Here is a 20,785-nt window from a genome sequence, read left to right on the forward strand (position 1 = left end):
CTGCCTATCCATTTATCCATCCACCCATTCATCATCCACCTATCCATGCATCTGCCTCTCCATTCGTCATCCACCTATCCATTCATCACCGATCCATCCATTCATCGTCCACCTATCCATTCATCTATCTGCCTATCCATTCATCGACCACGTATCCATTCTTCACCCACCCATCCATTCATCCATCTGTCCATTCATCACCCACCTATCCATTCATCCACCTATCCATTCATCCATCTATCCATTCATGACCCACCTATCCATCCATCCGTCTGCCTATCCATTCATCCACCTATCCATTCATCGCCCACCTATCCATTCATCACCCACCTATTCATTCATTCACCTGCCTACCCATTCATTACCCACTTATCCATTCATCCATTTGCCTATCCATTCTTCGCCCACCTATCCATTCATCACCCACATATCCATTCATCGCCCACCTATCCATTCATCACCGACCTATCCATTCATCTATCTGCCTATCCATTCATCGCCCACCTATGCATTCATTCATCTGCCTATCCATTCATCCATCTATCCATTCATCACCCACCTATCCATTCATCCATCTGCCTATCCATTCATCGCCCACCTATCCATTCATCTATTTGCCTATCCATTCATCCATCTTTCTATCCATTCATCATCCACCTATCCATTCTTCGCCCACCTATCCATTCGTCCACCTGCCCATCTATTCATCCATTTGCCTATCCATTCATCATCCACCTATCCATTCAACGCCCACCTATCCATTCATCCATCTATCCATTCATCACCCACCTATCCATTCATCCATCTATCCATTCATCGCCCACCGATCCATTCATCCATCTATCCGTTCGTCAGCCACCTATCCATTCAGCGCCCACCTATCCATTCATCACCCACCTATTCATTCATTCACCTGCCTACCCATTCATTACCCACTTATCCATTCATCCATTTGCCTAGCCATTCTTCGCCCACCTATCCATTCATCACCCACATATCCATTCATCGCCTACCTATCCATTCATCACCCACCTATCCATTCATCGCCCACCTATCCATTCATCCATCTATCCATTCATCACCCACCTATCCATTCATCCACCTATCCATTCATCGCCCACCGATCCATTCATCCATCTATCCATTCGTCACCCACCTATCCATTCAGCGCCCACCTATCCATTCATCCATCTGCCTATCCATTCATTACCCACTTATCCATTCATCCATTTGCCTATCCATTCTTCGCCCACCTATCCATTCATCACCCACATATCCATTCATCGCCTACCTATCCATTCATCACCCACCTATCCATTCATCGCCCACCTATCCATTCATCCATCTATCCATTCATCACCCACCTATCCATTCACCCATCTATCCATTCATCGCCCACCGATCCATTCATCCATCTATCCATTCGTCACCCACCTATCCATTCAGCGCCCACCTATCCATTCATCACCCACCTATTCATTCATTCACCTGCCTATCCATTCATCCATTTGCCTATCCATTCATTCATCTGCCTATCCATTCATCACCCACTTATCCATTCATCCTTTTGCCTATCCATTCATCCATCTGCCTATCTATTTATCCATCTACCCATTCATCATCCACCTATCCATGCTTCTGCCTATCCATTCGTCATCCACCTATCCATTCATCTATCTGCCTATCCATTCATCGCCCACCTATCCATTCATCACTCACATATCCATTCATCGCCTACCTATCCATTCATCGCCCACCTATTCATTCATTCACCTGCCTATCCATTCATCCATTTGCCTATCCATTCCTCCATCTGCCTATCCATTCATCACCCACTTATCCATTCATCCACCTGCCTATCTATTCATCCATTTGCCTGTCCATTCATCCATCTGCCTATCCATTTATCCATCTACCCATTCATCATCCACCTATCCATCCATCTGCCTATCCATTCATCCACCTATCCATTCATCATCGACCTATCCATTCATCTATCTGCCTATCCATTCATCGCCCACCTATGCATTCATTCATCTGCATATCAATTCATCCATCTATCCATTCATCACCCACCTATCCATTCATCCATCTGCCTATCCATTCATCGCCCACCTATCCATTCATCACCCACATATCCATTCATTGCCTACCTATCCATTCATCGTCCACCTATCCATTCATCCATCTGCCTATCCATTCATCCATCTATCCATTCATCGCCCTCCTATCCATTCATCACCCACCTATCCATTCATCCAGCTATCCATTCATCACCCACCTATCTATTTGTCTCCCACCTATCCATTCATCGCCCACCTATCCATTCATCCGCCTATCCATTCATCACCCACCTATCCATTCATTCACCTGCGTAACCATTCATCCATTTGCCTATCCATTCGTCCATCTGCCTATCCATTCATCACCCACTTGTCCATTCATCCACCTGCCTATCTATTCATCCATTTGCCTATCCATTCAAACATCTGCCTATCCATTCGTCATCCACCTATCCATTCATCACTGACCCATCCATTCATCGTCCATCTATCCATTCATCTATCTGCCTATCCATTCATCGCCCACCTATGCATTCATCCATCTGCCTATCCATTCATCCATCTATCCATTCATCACCCACCTATCCATTCATCCATCTGCCTATCCAATCATCGCCCACCTATCCATTCATCACTCACATATCCATTCATCGCCTACCTATCCATTCATCGCCCACCTATCCATTCATTCACCTGCCTATCCATTCATCCATTTCCCTATCCATTCCTCCATCTGCCTATCCATTCATCACCCACTTATCCATTCATCCACCTGCCTATCTATTCATCCATTTGCCTATCCATTCATCCATCTGCCTATCCATTCATCCATCTATCCATTCATCGCCCTCCTATCCATTCATCACCCACCTATCCATTCATCCAGCTATCCATTCATCACCCACCTATCTATTTGTCTCCCACCTATCCATTCATCGCCCACCTATCCATTCATCCGCCTATCCATTCATCACCCACCTATCCATTCATTCACCTGCGTAACCATTCATCCATTTGCCGATCCATTCGTCCATCTGCCTATCCATTCATCACCCACTTGTCCATTCATCCACCTGCCTATCTATTCATCCATTTGCCTATCCATTCATCCATCTGCCTATCCATTCGTCATCCACCTATCCATTCATCACTGACCCATCCATTCATCGTCCATCTATCCATTCATCTATCTGCCTATCCATTCATCGCCCACCTATGCATTCATCCATCTGCCTATCCATTCATCCATCTATCCATTCATCACCCACCTATCCATTCATCCATCTGCCTATCCAATCATCGCCCACCTATCCATTCATCACTCACATATCCATTCATCGCCTACCTATCCATTCATCGCCCACCTATCCATTCATTCACCTGCCTATCCATTCATCCATTTCCCTATCCATTCCTCCATCTGCCTATCCATTCATCACCCACTTATCCATTCATCCACCTGCCTATCTATTCATCCATTTGCCTATCCATTCATCCATCTGCCTATCCATTTATCCATCTACCCATTCATCATCCACCTATCCATCCATCTGCCTATCCATTCGTCATCCACCTATCCATTCATCATCGACCTCTCCATTCATCTACCTGCCTATCCATTCATCGCCCACCTATGCATTCATTCATCTGCCTATCCATTCATCCATCTATCCATTCATCACCCACCTATCCATTCATCACCCACATATCCATTCATCGCCTACCTATCCATTCATCGTCCACCTATGCATTCATTCATCTGCCTATCCATTCATCCATCTATCCATTCATCACCCACCTATCCATTCATCCATCTGCCTATCCATTCATCCATCTATCCATTCATCACCCACCCATCCATTCATCCATCTATCCATTCATCACCCACCTATCCATTCATCCATCTATCCATTCATCACCCACCTATCCGTTCGTCACCCACCTATCCATTCATCGCCCACCTATCCATTCATTCACCTGCCTATCCATTCATCCATCTATCCATTCATCACCCACCCACCCATCCATTCATCCATCTGCCTATCCATTCATCGCCCACGTATCCATTCATCACCCACCCATCCATTCATCCATCTGTCCATACATCACCCACCTATCCATTCATCCACCTATCCATTCATCCATCTATCCATTCATCACCCACCTATCCATTCATCCGTCTGCCTATCCATTCATCCATCTATCCATTCATCGCCCTCCTATCCATTCATCACCCACCTATCCATTCATCCAGCTATGCATTCATCACCCACCTATCTATTCGTCTCCCACCTATCCATTCATCGCCCAACTATCCATTCATCCGCTTATCCATTCATCACCCACCTATCCATTCATTCACCTGCGTATCCATTCATCCATTTGCCTATCCATTCGTCCATCTGCCTATCCATTCATCACCCACCTATCCATTCATCCGTCTGCCTATCCATTCATCCATCTATCCATTCATCGCCCTCCTATCCATTCATCACCCACCTATCCATTCATCCATCTATCCATTCATCGCCCTCCTATCCATTCATCACCCACCTATCCATTCATCCAGCTATCCATTCATCACCCACCTATCTATTCGTCTCCCACCTATCCATTCATCGCCCACCTATCCATTCATCCGCCTATCCATTCATCACCCACCTATCCATTCATCCACCTATCCATTCATCCATCAATCCATTCATCACCCACCTATCCATTCATCCATCTGCCTATCCATTCATCCATCTATCCATTCATCGCCCTCCTATCCATTCATCACCGACCTATCCATTCATCCATCTATCCATTCATCACCCACCTATCCATTCATCCATCTATCCATTCATCGCCCACCGATCCATTCATCCATCTATCCATTCGTCACCCACCTATCCATTCAGCGCCCACCTATCCATTCATCACCCACCTATTCATTCATCTATCTGCCTATCCATTCATCGCCCACCTATGCATTCATTCATCTGCCTATCCATTCATCCATCTATCCATTCATCACCCACCTATCCATTCATCCATCTGCCTATCCATTCATCGCCCACCTATCCATTCATCACTCACATATCCATTCATCGCCTACCTATCTATTCATCGCCCACCTATTCATTCATTCACCTGCCTATACATTCATCCATTTGCCTATCCATTCGTCATCCACCTATCCATTCATCACCGACCTATCCATTCATCTATCTGCCTATCCATTCATCGCCCACGTATCCATTCATCACCCACCCATCCATTCATCCATCTGCCTATCCATTCATTGCCCACGTATCCATTCATCACCCACCCATCCATTCATCCATCTGCCTATCCATTCATCCATCTATCCATTCATCACCCACCTATCCATTCATCCATCTGCCTATCCATTCATCCATCTATCCATTCATCGCCCTCCTATCCATTCATCACCCACCTATCCATTCATCCATCTATCCATTCATCGCCCTCCTATCCATTCATCACCCACCTATCCATTCATCCAGCTATCCATTCATCACCCACCTATCTATTTGTCTCCCACCTATCCATTCATCGCCCACCTATCCATTCATCCACCTATCCATTCATCACCCACCTATCCATTCATTCACCTGCGTAACCATTCATCCATTTGCCTATCCATTCGTCCATCTGCCTATCCATTCATCACCCACTTATCCATTCATCCACCTGCCTATCTATTCATCCATTTGCCTATCCATTCATCCATCTGCCTATCCATTTATCCATCTACCCATTCATCATCCACCTATCCATCCATCTGCCTATCCATTCATCCACCTATCCATTCATCATCGACCTATCCATTCATCTATCTGCCTATCCATTCATCGCCCACCTATGCATTCATTCATCTGCCTATCAATTCATCCATCTATCCATTCATCACCCACCTATCCATTCATCCGTCTGCCTATCCATTCATCGCCCACCTATCCATTCATCACACACATATCCATTCATTGCCTACCTATCCATTCATCGTCCACCTATCCATTCATCCATCTGCCTATCCATTCATCCATCTATGCATTCATCGCCCTCCTATCCATTCATCACCCACCTATCCATTCATCCATCTATCCATTCATCGCCCTCCTATCCATTCATCACCCACCTATCTATTTGTCTCCCACCTATCCATTCATCGCCCACCTATCCATTCATCCGCCTATCCATTCATCACCCACCTATCCATTCATTCACCTGCGTAACCATTCATCCATTTGCCTATCCATTCGTCCATCTGCCTATCCATTCATCACCCACTTGTCCATTCATCCACCTGCCTATCTATTCATCCATTTGCCTATCCATTCATCCATCTGCCTATCCATTCGTCATCCACCTATCCATTCATCACTGACCCATCCATTCATCGTCCACCTATCCATTCATCTATCTGCCTATCCATTCATCGCCCACCTATGCATTCATCCATCTGCCTATACATTCATCGCCCACCTATCCATTCATCACTCACATATCCATTCATCGCCTACCTATCCATTCATCGCCCACCTATCCATTCATCCATTTGCCTATCCATTCATCCACCTGCCTATCTATTCATCCATTTGCCTATCCATTCATCCATCTGCCTATCCATTTATCCATCTACCCATTCATCATCCACCTATCCATCCATCTGCCTATCCATTCGTCATCCACCTATCCATTCATCATCGACCTATCCATTCATCTACCTGCCTATCCATTCATCGCCCACCTATGCATTCATTCATCTGCCTATCCATTCATCCATCTATCCATTCTTCGCCCACCTATCCATTCATCACCCACATATCCATTCATCGCCTACCTATCCATTCATCACCCACCTATCCATTCATCGCCCACCTATCCATTCATCCATCTATCCATTCATCACCCACCTATCCATTCATCCATCTATCCATTGATCGCCCACCGATCCATTCATCCATCTATCCATTCGTCACCCACCTATCCATTCAGCGCCCACCTATCCATTCATCCATCTGCCTATCCATTCATTACCCACTTATCCATTCATCCATTTGCCTATCCATTCTTCGCCCACCTATCCATTCATCACCCACATATCCATTCATCGCCTACCTATCCATTCATCACCCACCTATCCATTCATCGCCCACCTATCCATTCATCCATCTATCCATTCATCACCCACCTATCCATTCACCCATCTATCCATTCATCGCCCACCGATCCATTCATCCATCTATCCATTCGTCACCCACCTATCCATTCAGCGCCCACCTATCCATTCATCACCCACCTATTCATTCATTCACCTGCCTATCCATTCATCCATTTGCCTATCCATTCATCCATCTGCCTATCCATTCATCACCCACTTATCCATTCATCCTTTTGCCTATCCATTCATCCATCTGCCTATCTATTTATCCATCTACCCATTCATCATCCACCTATCCATGCTTCTGCCTATCCATTCGTCATCCACCTATCCATTCATCTATCTGCCTATCCATTCATCGCCCACCTATCCATTCATCACTCACATATCCATTCATCGCCTACCTATCCATTCATCGCCCACCTATTCATTCATTCACCTGCCTATCCATTCATCCATTTGCCTATCCATTCCTCCATCTGCCTATCCATTCATCACCCACTTATCCATTCATCCACCTGCCTATCTATTCATCCATTTGCCTATCCATTCATCCATCTGCCTATCCATTTATCCATCTACCCATTCATCATCCACCTATCCATCCATCTGCCTATCCATTCATCCACCTATCCATTCATCATCGACCTATCCATTCATCTATCTGCCTATCCATTCATCGCCCACCTATGCATTCATTCATCTGCCTATCAATTCATCCATCAATCCATTCATCACCCACCTATCCATTCATCCATCTGCCTATCCATTCATCGCCCACCTATCCATTCATCACCCACATATCCATTCATTGCCTACCTATCCATTCATCGTCCACCTATCCATTCATCCATCTGCCTATCCATTCATCCATCTATCCATTCATCGCCCTCCTATCCATTCATCACCCACCTATCCATTCATCCAGCTATCCATTCATCACCCACCTATCTATTTGTCTCCCACCTATCCATTCATCGCCCACCTATCCATTCATCCGCCTATCCATTCATCACCCACCTATCCATTCATTCACCTGCGTAACCATTCATCCATTTGCCTATCCATTCGTCCATCTGCCTATCCATTCATCACCCACTTGTCCATTCATCCACCTGCCTATCTATTCATCCATTTGCCTATCCATTCATCCATCTGCCTATCCATTCGTCATCCACCTATCCATTCATCACTGACCCATCCATTCATCGTCCATCTATCCATTCATCTATCTGCCTATCCATTCATCGCCCACCTATGCATTCATCCATCTGCCTATCCATTCATCCATCTATCCATTCATCACCCACCTATCCATTCATCCATCTGCCTATCCAATCATCGCCCACCTATCCATTCATCACTCACATATCCATTCATCGCCTACCTATCCATTCATCGCCCACCTATCCATTCATTCACCTGCCTATCCATTCATCCATTTCCCTATCCATTCCTCCATCTGCCTATCCATTCATCACCCACTTATCCATTCATCCACCTGCCTATCTATTCATCCATTTGCCTATCCATTCATCCATCTGCCTATCCATTTATCCATCTACCCATTCATCATCCACCTATCCATTCATCCATCTGCCTATCCATTCATTGCCCACGTATCCATTCATCACCCACCCATCCATTCATCCATCTGCCTATCCATTCATTGCCCACGTATCCATTCATCACCCACCCATCCATTCATCCATCTGCCTATCCATTCATCCATCTATCCATTCATCACCCACCTATCCATTCATCCATCTGCCTATCCATTCATCCATCTATCCATTCATCACCCACCTATCTATTCGTCTCCCACCTATCCATTCATCGCCCACCTATCCATTCATCCGCCTATCCATTCATCACCCACCTATCCATTCATTCACCTGCCTATCCATTCATCCATTTGCCTATCCATTCGTCCATCTGCCTATCCATTCATCACCCACTTATCCATTCATCCACCTGTCTATCTATTCATCCATTTGCCTATCCATTCATCCATCTGCCTATCCATTTATCCATCTACCCATTCATCATCCACCTATCCATCCATCTGCCTATCCATTCGTCATCCACCTATCCATTCATCTATCTGCCTATCCATTCATCGCCCACCAATGCATTCATTCATCTGCCTATCCATTCATCCATCTATCTATTCATCACCCACCTATCCATTCATCCATCTGCCTATCCATTCATCGCCCACCTATCCATTCATCACCCACATATCCATTCATCGCCTACCTATCCATTCATCGTCCACCTATCCATTTCTCCATCTGCCTATCCATTCATCCATCTATCCATTCATCACGCACCCATCCATTCATCCATCTAACCATTCATCACCCACCTATCCATTCATCCACCTATCCATTCATCCATCTATCCATTCGTCACCCACCTATCCATTCATCACCCACCTATCCATTCATCGTCCACCTATCCATTCCTCCATCTGCCTATCCATTCATCCATCTATCCATTCATCACCCACCCATCCATTCATCCATCTGTCCATTCATCACCCACCTATCCATTCATCCACCTATCCATTCATCCATCTATCCATTCATCACCCACCTATCCATTCGTCACCCACCTATCCATTCATCGCCCACCTATCCATTCATTCACCTGCCTATCCATTCATCCATTTGCCTATCCATTCATCTATCTGCCTATCCATTCATCCAACCATCTATCCATTCATCATCATCCGTCTATCCATTTATCATCCACCTATCCATTTGCAACACCTGCATAGCACTTGTCTTATCGTGTGACTAACTGCCGCACTCTTCGAGAAAATCAAGTTACACTAGGTTCTAGGTATCATAAGGAGGCAGTGAATAGAAACCACACACTTTTGGAAATTAAAGTTTGTTTATAAGAACAAAAACAATATGTACAAAATCTTTACATGAGCAAGAACAATACAAAATTCTAACATTCTGTTTAGGTTCCAAATCTTAGAAATCAAACTAAAACAAATTCCTTTTTAATTAGAATCACCAAGATTCCTTATTACTCAAATCCCTCTAACTAATTAGATCTAGTGTTATCCCCATCTAAAAGTTTACAGACTAAACTTTCCTTTTTACTTATCCCTAGTTAGTTAGAAAACCTAATATAATTCCTATTCTCAAGTATTATCGTTAACTTCAGTTTCAGTTCCTGGCAGGATATCTACAAGTTTAAATACAAATTCAAAAATTATATAAACACATTTTAACTCTTTTTGTGATAATTTTCCAACATCACAACTTTTAAACAAAGTAAATCTCATTCAGTGACTTATCAAAGTCTTTGCAAAAATAATCAGTTCTTGGAGAAAATCAAATTTGAATTCTTCAAATGAAAATAAACTTATACATCCAACCATAATAAACCCTTTGCATCATTACACATTTTGTTCCTGCTCTGGTACTTCATCTTTTTGGCTCACCATCTTGTTTCTTAGTTCATTGGATGAAATAGTTGACCATCCATGGAAAGTCAATTCACAAACTTGACCAAACCCCTTAGTATGATTTTACAGAACTAATTCCCGACTACACGGTAGAGATTGTGGACACTGGTCTCTGCCGATATCGTCTCATTAAAGCTGCTGCGTGTTATAGCCGCAGCTTCAATTAATCTTTTATCGCTATTGTTCTCTCCTCCATGGGTTTCAAACTGAGGGTTTCAAGTCAGTCCGATCTGTGTCAGCCATGCTCCACCTTCGCATAATGTTTTTTTACAAATTCTCTTTTCTTTTAAAAATCGGTAAACCTCGTTTTCATCCCTCTGCATAGAACTTTCTAACATTACATCTTTGAGTTTGATTAACCTGGGTTACACATTCATCATTGATCCGTCTAACATTTTTTCATCTATCTATCCATTCATCCCTCTGTCTATCTATTCATCCATCTATCCATTCATCATCCATCCATCTATCCATTTATCCTTCCATCCATTTATTCACTTATCCATTTATCTATCCACTCATCCATCTATTCACTTATCCATCCATCTATCAATTCATCATCCATTCATTCATCAGCAGGTAGAACTTCCTAACATTACATCTTTGGGTTTAATTAACCTGGGTTACACATTCATCATCCATCCATCTATCCATTTATCCATCCTTCTAACTATCCATTTATCCATCTATCCATTCATCGCCCTCCTATCCATTCATCACCCACCTATCCATTCATCCAGCCATTCATTCATTCATTCATCTGTCTATGCATCCATTTATCAACATATCCTTCCATCAATTAATGCATTCCATTTCATTATTTTTTTATCTATTGTAATTTATGGTAATTTTTATGCCTTTGGAATGCATTGTTATCACAAAACAACAAATTTCACAACACGAGGCTGATAATAAACCTGTTTCTGATTCTAAACTTTGTTCATGATAAGAATATATCCAGTCTACATACTGAGGAAGAACTGAGTACAGAATGATGGAGCAGGCTCAATGGGCCGAATGGCCTAATTCTACTTATATGTCTTTTGGCCTTTTTGCCGTTGCCAGTCCTATTGAAGGGGAGCCGTCCGCTGATGCCAGCATGTGAGGTCGTCGGTGAAGCCCATGCTGTGGTCCTCCCCTGCAGAGTCAGGCTGCTGGCCGTATCAAGCTTCAGTGTACCCCTCAGCACCGGGCAGATCCGGGGAAACACCAATGCCCAAGAACGGAAGCCGTGCTGCAGGAAAGCAACATCCTTCATCAAGGACCCCCACTACCCTGCTCTCTTCTCACTGCTGCCATCAGGAAGGAGGTACAGGAGCCTCAGGTCCCACACCACCACGTCTTGTAACAGTTATTGCCCCTCAACCATCAGGCTCCTGAACCAGAGTGGATAACTTCACTCACCTCAACACTGAGCTGATTCCACAACCTATGGACTCACTTTCAAGGTCTCCACAACTCAAGTTCTCAGAGTAATTTATTTATTTATTAATTCATTTATGTTGTCTATTGTGCGCCATGTCATATGACGTCATCATTATGATTGTTCTTGCCAAATCTTTCTGTGGAGTGCCTTCTTCCAGGCACTGTCTTTACAAGACGGGTGACCCCAGTCATAATCAACACTCTTCGGAGATTGTCTGCCTGGCGTCAGTGGTCGCATAAACAGGAGTTGTGATCTGCACTGGCTGCTCGTACAACCATCCACCACCTGCCCCCATGGCTTCACGTGACCCTGATCGGGGGGCTAAGCAGGTGCTATGCCTTGCCCGAGGGTGACCTGCAGGCTAGCTGAGGGAAGGAGCACCTCACACCTCCTGTGGTAGAGATGTATCTCCACTTTACCACCCATCTATTTATGGTGTATATAATTTGTTTATTTTATATTTGCACAGTTTGTCTTTTGCACATTGGTAGTTTGTCTTTGTGTGTTGTTTTTCATTGTTTCTATTGTATTTTTTCATGTTACTGTAAACGCCTTTAAGAAAACTAATCTTAGGTGTATTACATATTTTGATAATAAACTTCCTTTGAACTTGCCTCACAGTTTAAAGTAACTTTTATTATCAACATACAGATCTGTCACCATATACAACTCTGAGATTCGTTTCCTTGTGGGCATACTCAATGAACCAAAAGAATAATAGCCACAACAGAATCAATGAAACAACCCCACTAGGGTGTTCAACAAGAGGGCAGAAGACAACAAACTGTGCAAATGCAAAAAAAGGGAACTATAATAATAAATAAACAATAAATACCAATAGCTTGAGATGAAGAGACCTTGAAAGTGAGTCCATAGGTTGTGGGAACATTTCAATGATGGGGCAAGTGAAGTTGAGTGAAGTTATCCCCTATGGCTCAGGAGCCTGATGGTCAAGGGGTAATAACTGCTCCTGAACCAGGTGGTGAGAGTCCTGAGGCTCCTGTACTTCCTACCTGTTGGAGGCAGTGAGGAGAGAGCCGGTCCTGAGTGGTGGAGATCCCCGATGATGGATGAATACGTACACAACACTGGAAGAACTCAGCAGGTCAGGCAGCACCCGTGAGAAAAGAGTAGCCAACGTTTTGGGCCGATGGATGTTGCTTTCCTGAAATAGCATTTCATGTAGACGTGCACAGAGTTGGGGAGGGCTTTATCTGTGATAGACTGGGCCATATCCTCTACTTTTTGTAGGATTTTCCATTGGTGTTTCCATATCTGGCTGTGATGCACTCTCCACTACATACCTGTAGAGGTTTGTCAGAGTTTGAGATGCCTTGCGGAATCTCCGCAGACTCCTAAGGAAGTAGAGGCACTGTTACGCTGTCTTCAGAATTGTGCTTACATGCTGGGCCCAGGGCAGGTCCTCTGAAACGAGAACACCGAGGAATTCAAAGCTGCTAACCATCTCCACCTCTGATCCTCTGATAAGGACTGGCTCATGGACCTCTGGTTTCCTTCTCATGAAGTCAATAATCAGCTCCTTGGTCTTATTGATAGTGAGAGGTTGTTGTTATGACAACGCTCAGCCGCATTTTCAATCTCCCTCCTGTAAGCTGATTCGTCACCACCTTCAATTCGGCCAACGACAGTGGCGTCATCAGCGAACTGAAATATGGCGTAGGAGCTGTGCTTGGCCTCACAGTCATAAGCTTAAAGCGAGCAGAGCAGGGGGCCAAGCACACAGCTTGTGGTGCATCTGTGCTGATGGAGATTATGGAGGAGATATCATTGCCATTCTGAACTGACTGGGCTCTGTAAGTGAGGAGATCCAGGAACCTATCGCTCGAGGAGGTATTGAGGGGGATGATGCGGTCAATAAAGAGCATCCTGATACTTTGCTGTCAAGATGGTCGAGTGAAGGTGGCATCTGCTGTGGACCTGTTGCTCCGCTTGGCCGATCTAAGCCACTTCTCCGGCAGGAGTCGATATGTTTCATCACCAACCTCCCAAAATGTTTGTCACCATGGACGCAAGTGTGACTGGGCAATAGTCTTTCAGGCTGATCATCACGTTCCTCTTGAAGTAGGCGGTTCCTAAGTGAGAGGTTAAAGACATATAAAATGGAAAGGAACATCGCACTGTTAATTGCAAGACCATAGTGAGAGTTTGGGATTAGATTCATAGTTCCCTGAGGGCCTGTACAAGTTACTAGGGTGGAGAAGAAGGTAAACGACATACTGCAAGGTGCAGCACTGCACCATCAATTTTTATTGAAAGCATCGTGGCTTGATATGCAGGAAACCACAGGGGGCTGTGGACACAGCTTAGCACATCATGAAACGAGCCTCTCCTCCATGGGCTTTCTCTACACTTCCCGCTGCCTCAATAAAAGTCTGCCACGCCACAAAAGTACATTCATTCTCCCTTCGGGCTGAAGGTACAGAGTCCGAACGCGCCTTCCGCCGCCCTCAAGGACAGCCTCTACCCCACTGTGAGAAGACTTGAACAATAAGACCGGCTCGTAACCTCATAATCTACCTCGTTATAGTTTGGCACCTTATTGTTTGCCTGCTCTGCACTTTCTCTGTAGCTGTTATTCTTTTACCTTAATCTACCTCAATACTTTGTAATCTGATTTGTATGGACAAGTCTTTTACTCTTATCTTGACATTTGCAACCATAATAAGCCTACTCCGAGTCCAGTTCCCATTCTAAGATTCATAACTTAACTTTGTAGCTTTATTAAACTCTTACAATCTGATGCATCACATCCCTTATTCAGAAACCCTTAATTCGTCGCTTTTCATCTGGCTATACCAACTCCTGAGTGCGCAAGCGGCCGACTCGCTGTGTACGCCGGGAATTGTAGTATTGTGTGCGATACTTCCGTCGATGTCATTGAGTGGCGGGCGGGGGTGGCAAAAGAGCACGTCGGTGGAAAGTTGGCGTTCTGCGCACGCGCCAAGGATCGGTTTGGGGAGGGGTGTTGTGGGAGTCGTAGTCTGTACGTCGAGGCGCTCTGTAAACCCCCACAATCCCTCCGCCGGGGTGTGGCGGCCGACGGGAGCTGTAGTCTCCCCACCCATTGCCGCCAGACAGCGGTCCGAATTTTCGGACTCCAACTCCCAGGCGGCTCCGCGCCCGCGGCCGGAGAGGGCGGGAAAAGAAGGGGGAGGAGAGAGCGATATGGCGGCCGGCGGAGGCGTGCCGACGGCCGAAAAAAAATGTTGTCCCCTCCTCCCGGTTATTAACCACCCGGGTGTCGCGGGGGAAGAAGAAGGGGAGAGATGGCGGCGGCACACGCCTGAGAGGAGGGAGGGTCGATGGTGGTTTCTTTTCTCCCCACCCTCCCCCCTCGAGGCCGTTTTAAATTCAAATCCCTCAGGGAGAAAAAATAACGGTTTTAACCGTCACATGAAGTTGTGAGGATATTTTTTAAAAAACACACAAGATAAATATATAATTATGGGCGTGCAAGGATTTCAGGAGTTCATCGAGAAACACTGCGCCGGAGCCGTGGTGCCGGTCGAGCTGCAGAAGTTGGCCCGGGCCGCCCGCCACCGGGCCTCGGGCCCAAGGCATGGGCCTTACGCGGCGCCGCCGCCTCCTCCTCCGCCGCCGCCACCTCCGCCGCCCAGCCCGCCGCCGCTGCGGTTGCTGCTCGATGCCGAGACGGGCCTGCACCGCCTGTACGGCGGCTACTTCACCGACTGGGTGAGCGGCGGCCAGTGGAACCAGATGCTCGGCTTCCTGGCCTCGCTGTCCAGGGCGTGCGCCGGCGGCGGCGTCGAACTGGTCGTGGCCTTCAACGGCTCGCTGGCCAAGGCCCGGCTGCCCGACTGGGTCAAGCGGCAGAACCAGGAGCGCCAGAGCGCGCAGCTGATCGTCAACCACGTCCGGCACAAGGGCACGCCGCCGCCCAAGGTCTGGTTCTTGCCGCCGCCCGGCCTGGCGCACTGCGTCCGCCTGGCTCTGCTCCGCTTCCGAGTCAAGGTGAGGTGGGGGGCGGCTGTCCTGTAATGGGAATGTAAGAGGGGGCAGCGGATGATGGATGTGCAAGGGGGGCGTTGACGGGCTAAATGTGGACACGCATTGATGGGGAGGGGGTTGCATTGATTGAGATGCGAAGGGGTGGGGTGTTGACTGGGAGGTGTTGCCTATTGGTAGGGAACGTGGGTGTGTAGGGGGTGTTGACAGGCTAAATGGGGTGTGCATTAAAGGGGTGAGGGGATGGTGGGGTGCATAAAATGAGGAGGAGGTGGGGGCGCATTATTGGGTGCAAAGGGGGTTGTTGACTGGGAGATGGTGAACCTCATCAGGGAAGGGGGGTATGCAAGGGGGGGCATGGATATGAGTGTATGTATTGAAAGGGAAGGAGCTGGTGGGGCTGCATTGAATGCAAGCCTGGTATTAATGGAGCCTGTGCACTGGCAGGGAAGCTGTTTGTGTGTGAGGGGGTAGCGATGAAGAGGGCAGACAAAACGTGGACGTGCAATGATTGGGGGGCTGGTGTTGGTGGTCTGCATCGACAGGGATGCAACCTGGTGTTGGCAGGGGCATGGATGAACATTGGCTGGGGTGTTAATCGGGCAAGGAGGTGCAGACCAGAAAAAGTGGGTGCACATTGATAAGGTTGCAGTGGGGGTTGTAAGGGGGATGTGGTGGCCGTGCATTGGCAAGGGTGCGTGTACAAGGGAAGTTTGATAGGAAGGGTGGGTTGGATGAGGTTGTGTGTTGATGGGGGTGGTGGTGAGGCTGGTGGATGTTCATTGGTGGCGAGAGTGAATGTGTATTGGTGAGATCTGGAGGGCATGAATGGGATTGCTTCGGTAGAGAGGAGGCTGCATTTATGGGGAGAGGAGTTTGCACACACACCCACCACCCTGATGACAATGTTAGGCTGGGAGCTGGACGTGTTTGGGTATGCAAGGTGGCATTGACAGGAGGCTGGTGGGGTTTAGGGTTAGAGTGAAGAGTGTGTGGAAGTGCAAGGGGGGGTGGAATTGATGGGATGGTTGGGGGTGGATGGGAATATTGCCAAGGAGGGGAAAGGGCTGGTGGACATACATTGGCAGGGATGTTCCCAAAGGGCTAGGGATGCTTTTAGGCTTGGGAGTATTGGAGATGGTGTGCTGGCACTGACAGGGACAGTGTAATGGGAGAGCGTTCAGGGATGGCAGGAATCGAGGTGTAGAGGGGTGGTGGTGGAGTATTGAAAGGGGTTTGATGCAAGAATGAATGCACATGTTCGCAGCACCCTGCCTCTCAGATGTACCAAACCAGTGAAGATGGTGTCAACTGGATTCCTGCACAAAACGTGCAGTTCTGCAAATTGGTGTCTGTGCGCGCGTGCGCAAGTGTACCAGGTCAGGAGTCAGTGATGTCTAGGCTTGTGAATGTGTGCCTTCCTGGTCAAGGACCTCAAAATTTGTGTGGACACGTACACAGATTTGCAGTTTGTGTAAAGGTGCAGGTAGAGTCCGTCACTGAAATGGGGTAGTGGGAGCGGTGCTGGATTAGTTTCAAACTGATGTGCAAGTTCAAAGTAAATTTATTATCAGAGTCACCATTTGCTACTTTGAGGTTCATTTTCTTGCAGGCATTTACAGGAAAATAAAGAAACAAATAGAATTTATGGAAAACTATAAACACTGAAAAGCATCCAATCTCGAAATAAAGACAAATTGTGCAAGAGAATGATAATTCAAATAAATAATAGTGAAAACTTGTTGTAGAGTCCTTGAGGGTGAGCGTGTAGCTCGTGGAATCGTTCAGAATTGGGGTGAGTGAAGCTATCCACACTGGTTCAGGAGCCTGATGGTTGAAGGGTAATAACTGTTCCTGAGCCTGGTGGGGTGGTTGCTAAGACTGCCGCACCTCCTACACGATGGTAGCAGCGAGAAGGGAGAATGGCCTGGGTGGTGGAGGCCCTTGATGATGGATGCTGCTTTCGTATGACAGTGCTCCTTGAAGATGGTGGGATGAGCTTTGCCTAGAATGACTGGGCTGTGTCCACTACTTTTGATAGGCTGTTCTGTTCCCGGGCATTCCACGCTCTGCAAATGTGTGCCTTCCCACTCAATTAGCTGCACTCAGGCGAAAGGACTGCAGGAAAATAATCACAATCTGTTTTTAAGAGAGTTTGGAATTTTTTTTAATTTGTTAACCACGTGGGAGCAGCTGGCAAAGCAAACATGTATTGCCCAGTGAGAGGCCTGTTCCATTCAGACACCAGCAGTGTCAAAGGAATTGTGGTGTGTGTGTGTAAACAGGGTTTATACTGCTGTCATGTTGAATATAACTGGATTATCCTGCTTTTGGAAATATCGTGGCTGTGTGAAGTAGCTGGTCACAAGGCAATTTAGGCAAGTATCAGCCATGCATGTTTATTTTTTTAAAAAGATTGTTAAGAATATTGAAGCATGGCTGTGAAAGTAATGAGCTTTAGCACTCTTTCTTCCCCCCCCCCCCCATCCCCTGGAGACCCATGGTATCAGTTTATTTGGCAGTCATAAAAATCTATTTTAAGAACCGTGGGAGATATTTAACTTTTTGGAATATCATCAAAGTAAAAGTAGTGGTCTGAAAATCTGGTGAAGCAGGTTTTTAAAAAAAAGTGTTAGGTAACCAGTAACCTTAAGTGAGACTAGCTGTAGTTGTGATGAGTAGCGTGATCAGTGTTAATAATTTACCAATGTGTAAATCAGAGCAATATCAATATATTGTACATAGAAAACTATCATTGTGCAGTGGATCTTAATGATCATAAAATGTTCGGGTTATGTGTTTATTCTGAGTAAAAGTATACCTCTATTTTACAAGTATTCCATACACAGCTAGTGGAAGCTTCAGATGTAAGTGTTTACTGCATGGCATGTCTGCATGGACTGTAACAGCCCAGATTTAGTTTTACACACCTCCATTTCATTGGCGTTGATCAAGCTGTCTATCCAAGGTACTTGCTGATATCCCTCTAAAGCAGGGATTCTTAGCCTGGGGTCTGCGGAAAATATTTGCATCTTTATTTCCACTAACCTCTAACTGAAATTTAACATTTCCTTGTGAATCCAGATTTTCAACACTTGTAACCATGAAAACAAAATATAGAAATGGATTGGACATCCACATGACATGTGTTGCTTAGTCAAAGACCAGCCCACAGTTCAATGCTCTTGAGCAACAACACCCTTCGCACTGATATGTCTTCAAAAAATAAACAATTTCTACTTGCCTATATTTTAAATATTTAGTCTTTTTATTTAATGTGTTAATAAAGCAGCACATGTATCACAAATTAGTTTTTTTTAAAACAATTTTGATAACTGTTTCAATATAACTGATTTGTTTTGAAATTTCCTTTGTTTACATACATTATTCTGAGAAGGGGTTAGTAGGCTTCACTGGACTGACAATGGGGTCCTTGGTATAAAACAGGTTAAGATTCCTGCTCTAAACTATTTCTATCCACGTAACACCATTTCCTGCATTCTGTTGGTATTTCCCTTGTTGTTACCTCAGATCATTGTTGTATGGATGTCATGCCGAGTTTTTTTTACACTGTATATGGCAGTAGCAAAATAAGTTACCTGTCTTTCAGCCATTGTAATTGTAACAGCTCCCTCTGGCAGTTCGTTCCATATACTCACCCTAGCCCTAATCCTTTGTGTGTTGGGAAGTTGCAACTCAAAACCCTTCTCTTTCTCCTCTTACCTTCTACTTTTAGACTCTCTTACCCTGGGACAAAGACTGTGTAACCATCCACATTGTCTCCAAAATCAGGAGGCACTGCCTCTCCTGAGTTTGAGTACCTCTATAAGGGGTCTCATCCTCTCTGAGAGGGGAGCAAAAAAGTCCCAGCCTCTTTTGCTGTGCTAGTCTGCAAGTCACCTTGGGCAAGTTGTAACACTTCTGGAGAAAATTTTGCTGAGGATAATCTTGGTGATTAGAGCATGATTGGCGACATCGTACAATACAACACATAGTAATGATGATGGTATACCATATGGATTGCACTCGAGTCTCTGATTCCCAAGTTTAGGGAGAAATGGTGTCATTTGCCACATAAGACTTTAAAACTCTGGTGAAACTCCACACCATGATGTAAATGGAGGCTTTTCTTAGCTTGAAGCAGGCTGGCAATTTCAGTTTGGAATGTAATCCAGCTCCCCTCAGAGTCTGATTCTTTAACCCCCACATCCCCAGATGATCTGTATAGTGTAGGGAAGCAACAGTTGTCTTCCTGAGGAAGAAGGATTTTTTGAAACACCTGTTGGTAATCCCAGTATGGAATTTGGAGTTGTATTGCAGAAAACAGACCCTTTAGCTATCTAGTGCCCGTTTAATGTCTTCCCCCTCACGTTCCCATTCAACTTGCCCACACATCTAGTGGCCAGTTAACCGACTGGCCCACGCGTTTTTGAGATGTTGGAGAAGACATGGTGCCACGGTGGCATCAGTTAGAAAGATGCGGTCACAGCTGTCTGTAAGGGGTCTGTGCGTCATCCCTTTTGACGCATGCTGTATCGCTAAATAGAAAACAAGTGGGGGTTTGTGAACTCAAAAGGTCACAGGGAGAACATTCAAACTCCACACAGACAGCTCCATGGGTCAGGCTTGAATCCTCCAGGCAGCTGGTA

At 45.6% G+C, this 20,785-nt stretch overlaps 1 protein-coding gene across 1 annotated transcript in view; it reads left to right on the top strand.

The window, feature by feature from the left end:
* The first annotated feature begins 15,385 nt into the window (after window positions 1–15,385).
* The window catches only part of LOC132380661 (constitutive coactivator of PPAR-gamma-like protein 1 homolog), a 75,636-nt gene continuing 70,236 nt past the window's right edge, over window positions 15,386–20,785 (top strand). The window contains exon 1 of the mRNA XM_059949629.1: window positions 15,386–16,142. Coding sequence (XP_059805612.1) covers window positions 15,615–16,142 — 528 coding nt within the window. The 5' untranslated portion in view covers window positions 15,386–15,614. The remainder of the gene's footprint in view (window positions 16,143–20,785) is intronic.

This window comes from Hypanus sabinus, chromosome 24 (genome assembly GCF_030144855.1).
Source record: "Hypanus sabinus isolate sHypSab1 chromosome 24, sHypSab1.hap1, whole genome shotgun sequence".
Taxonomy (NCBI): domain Eukaryota; kingdom Metazoa; phylum Chordata; class Chondrichthyes; order Myliobatiformes; family Dasyatidae; genus Hypanus; species Hypanus sabinus.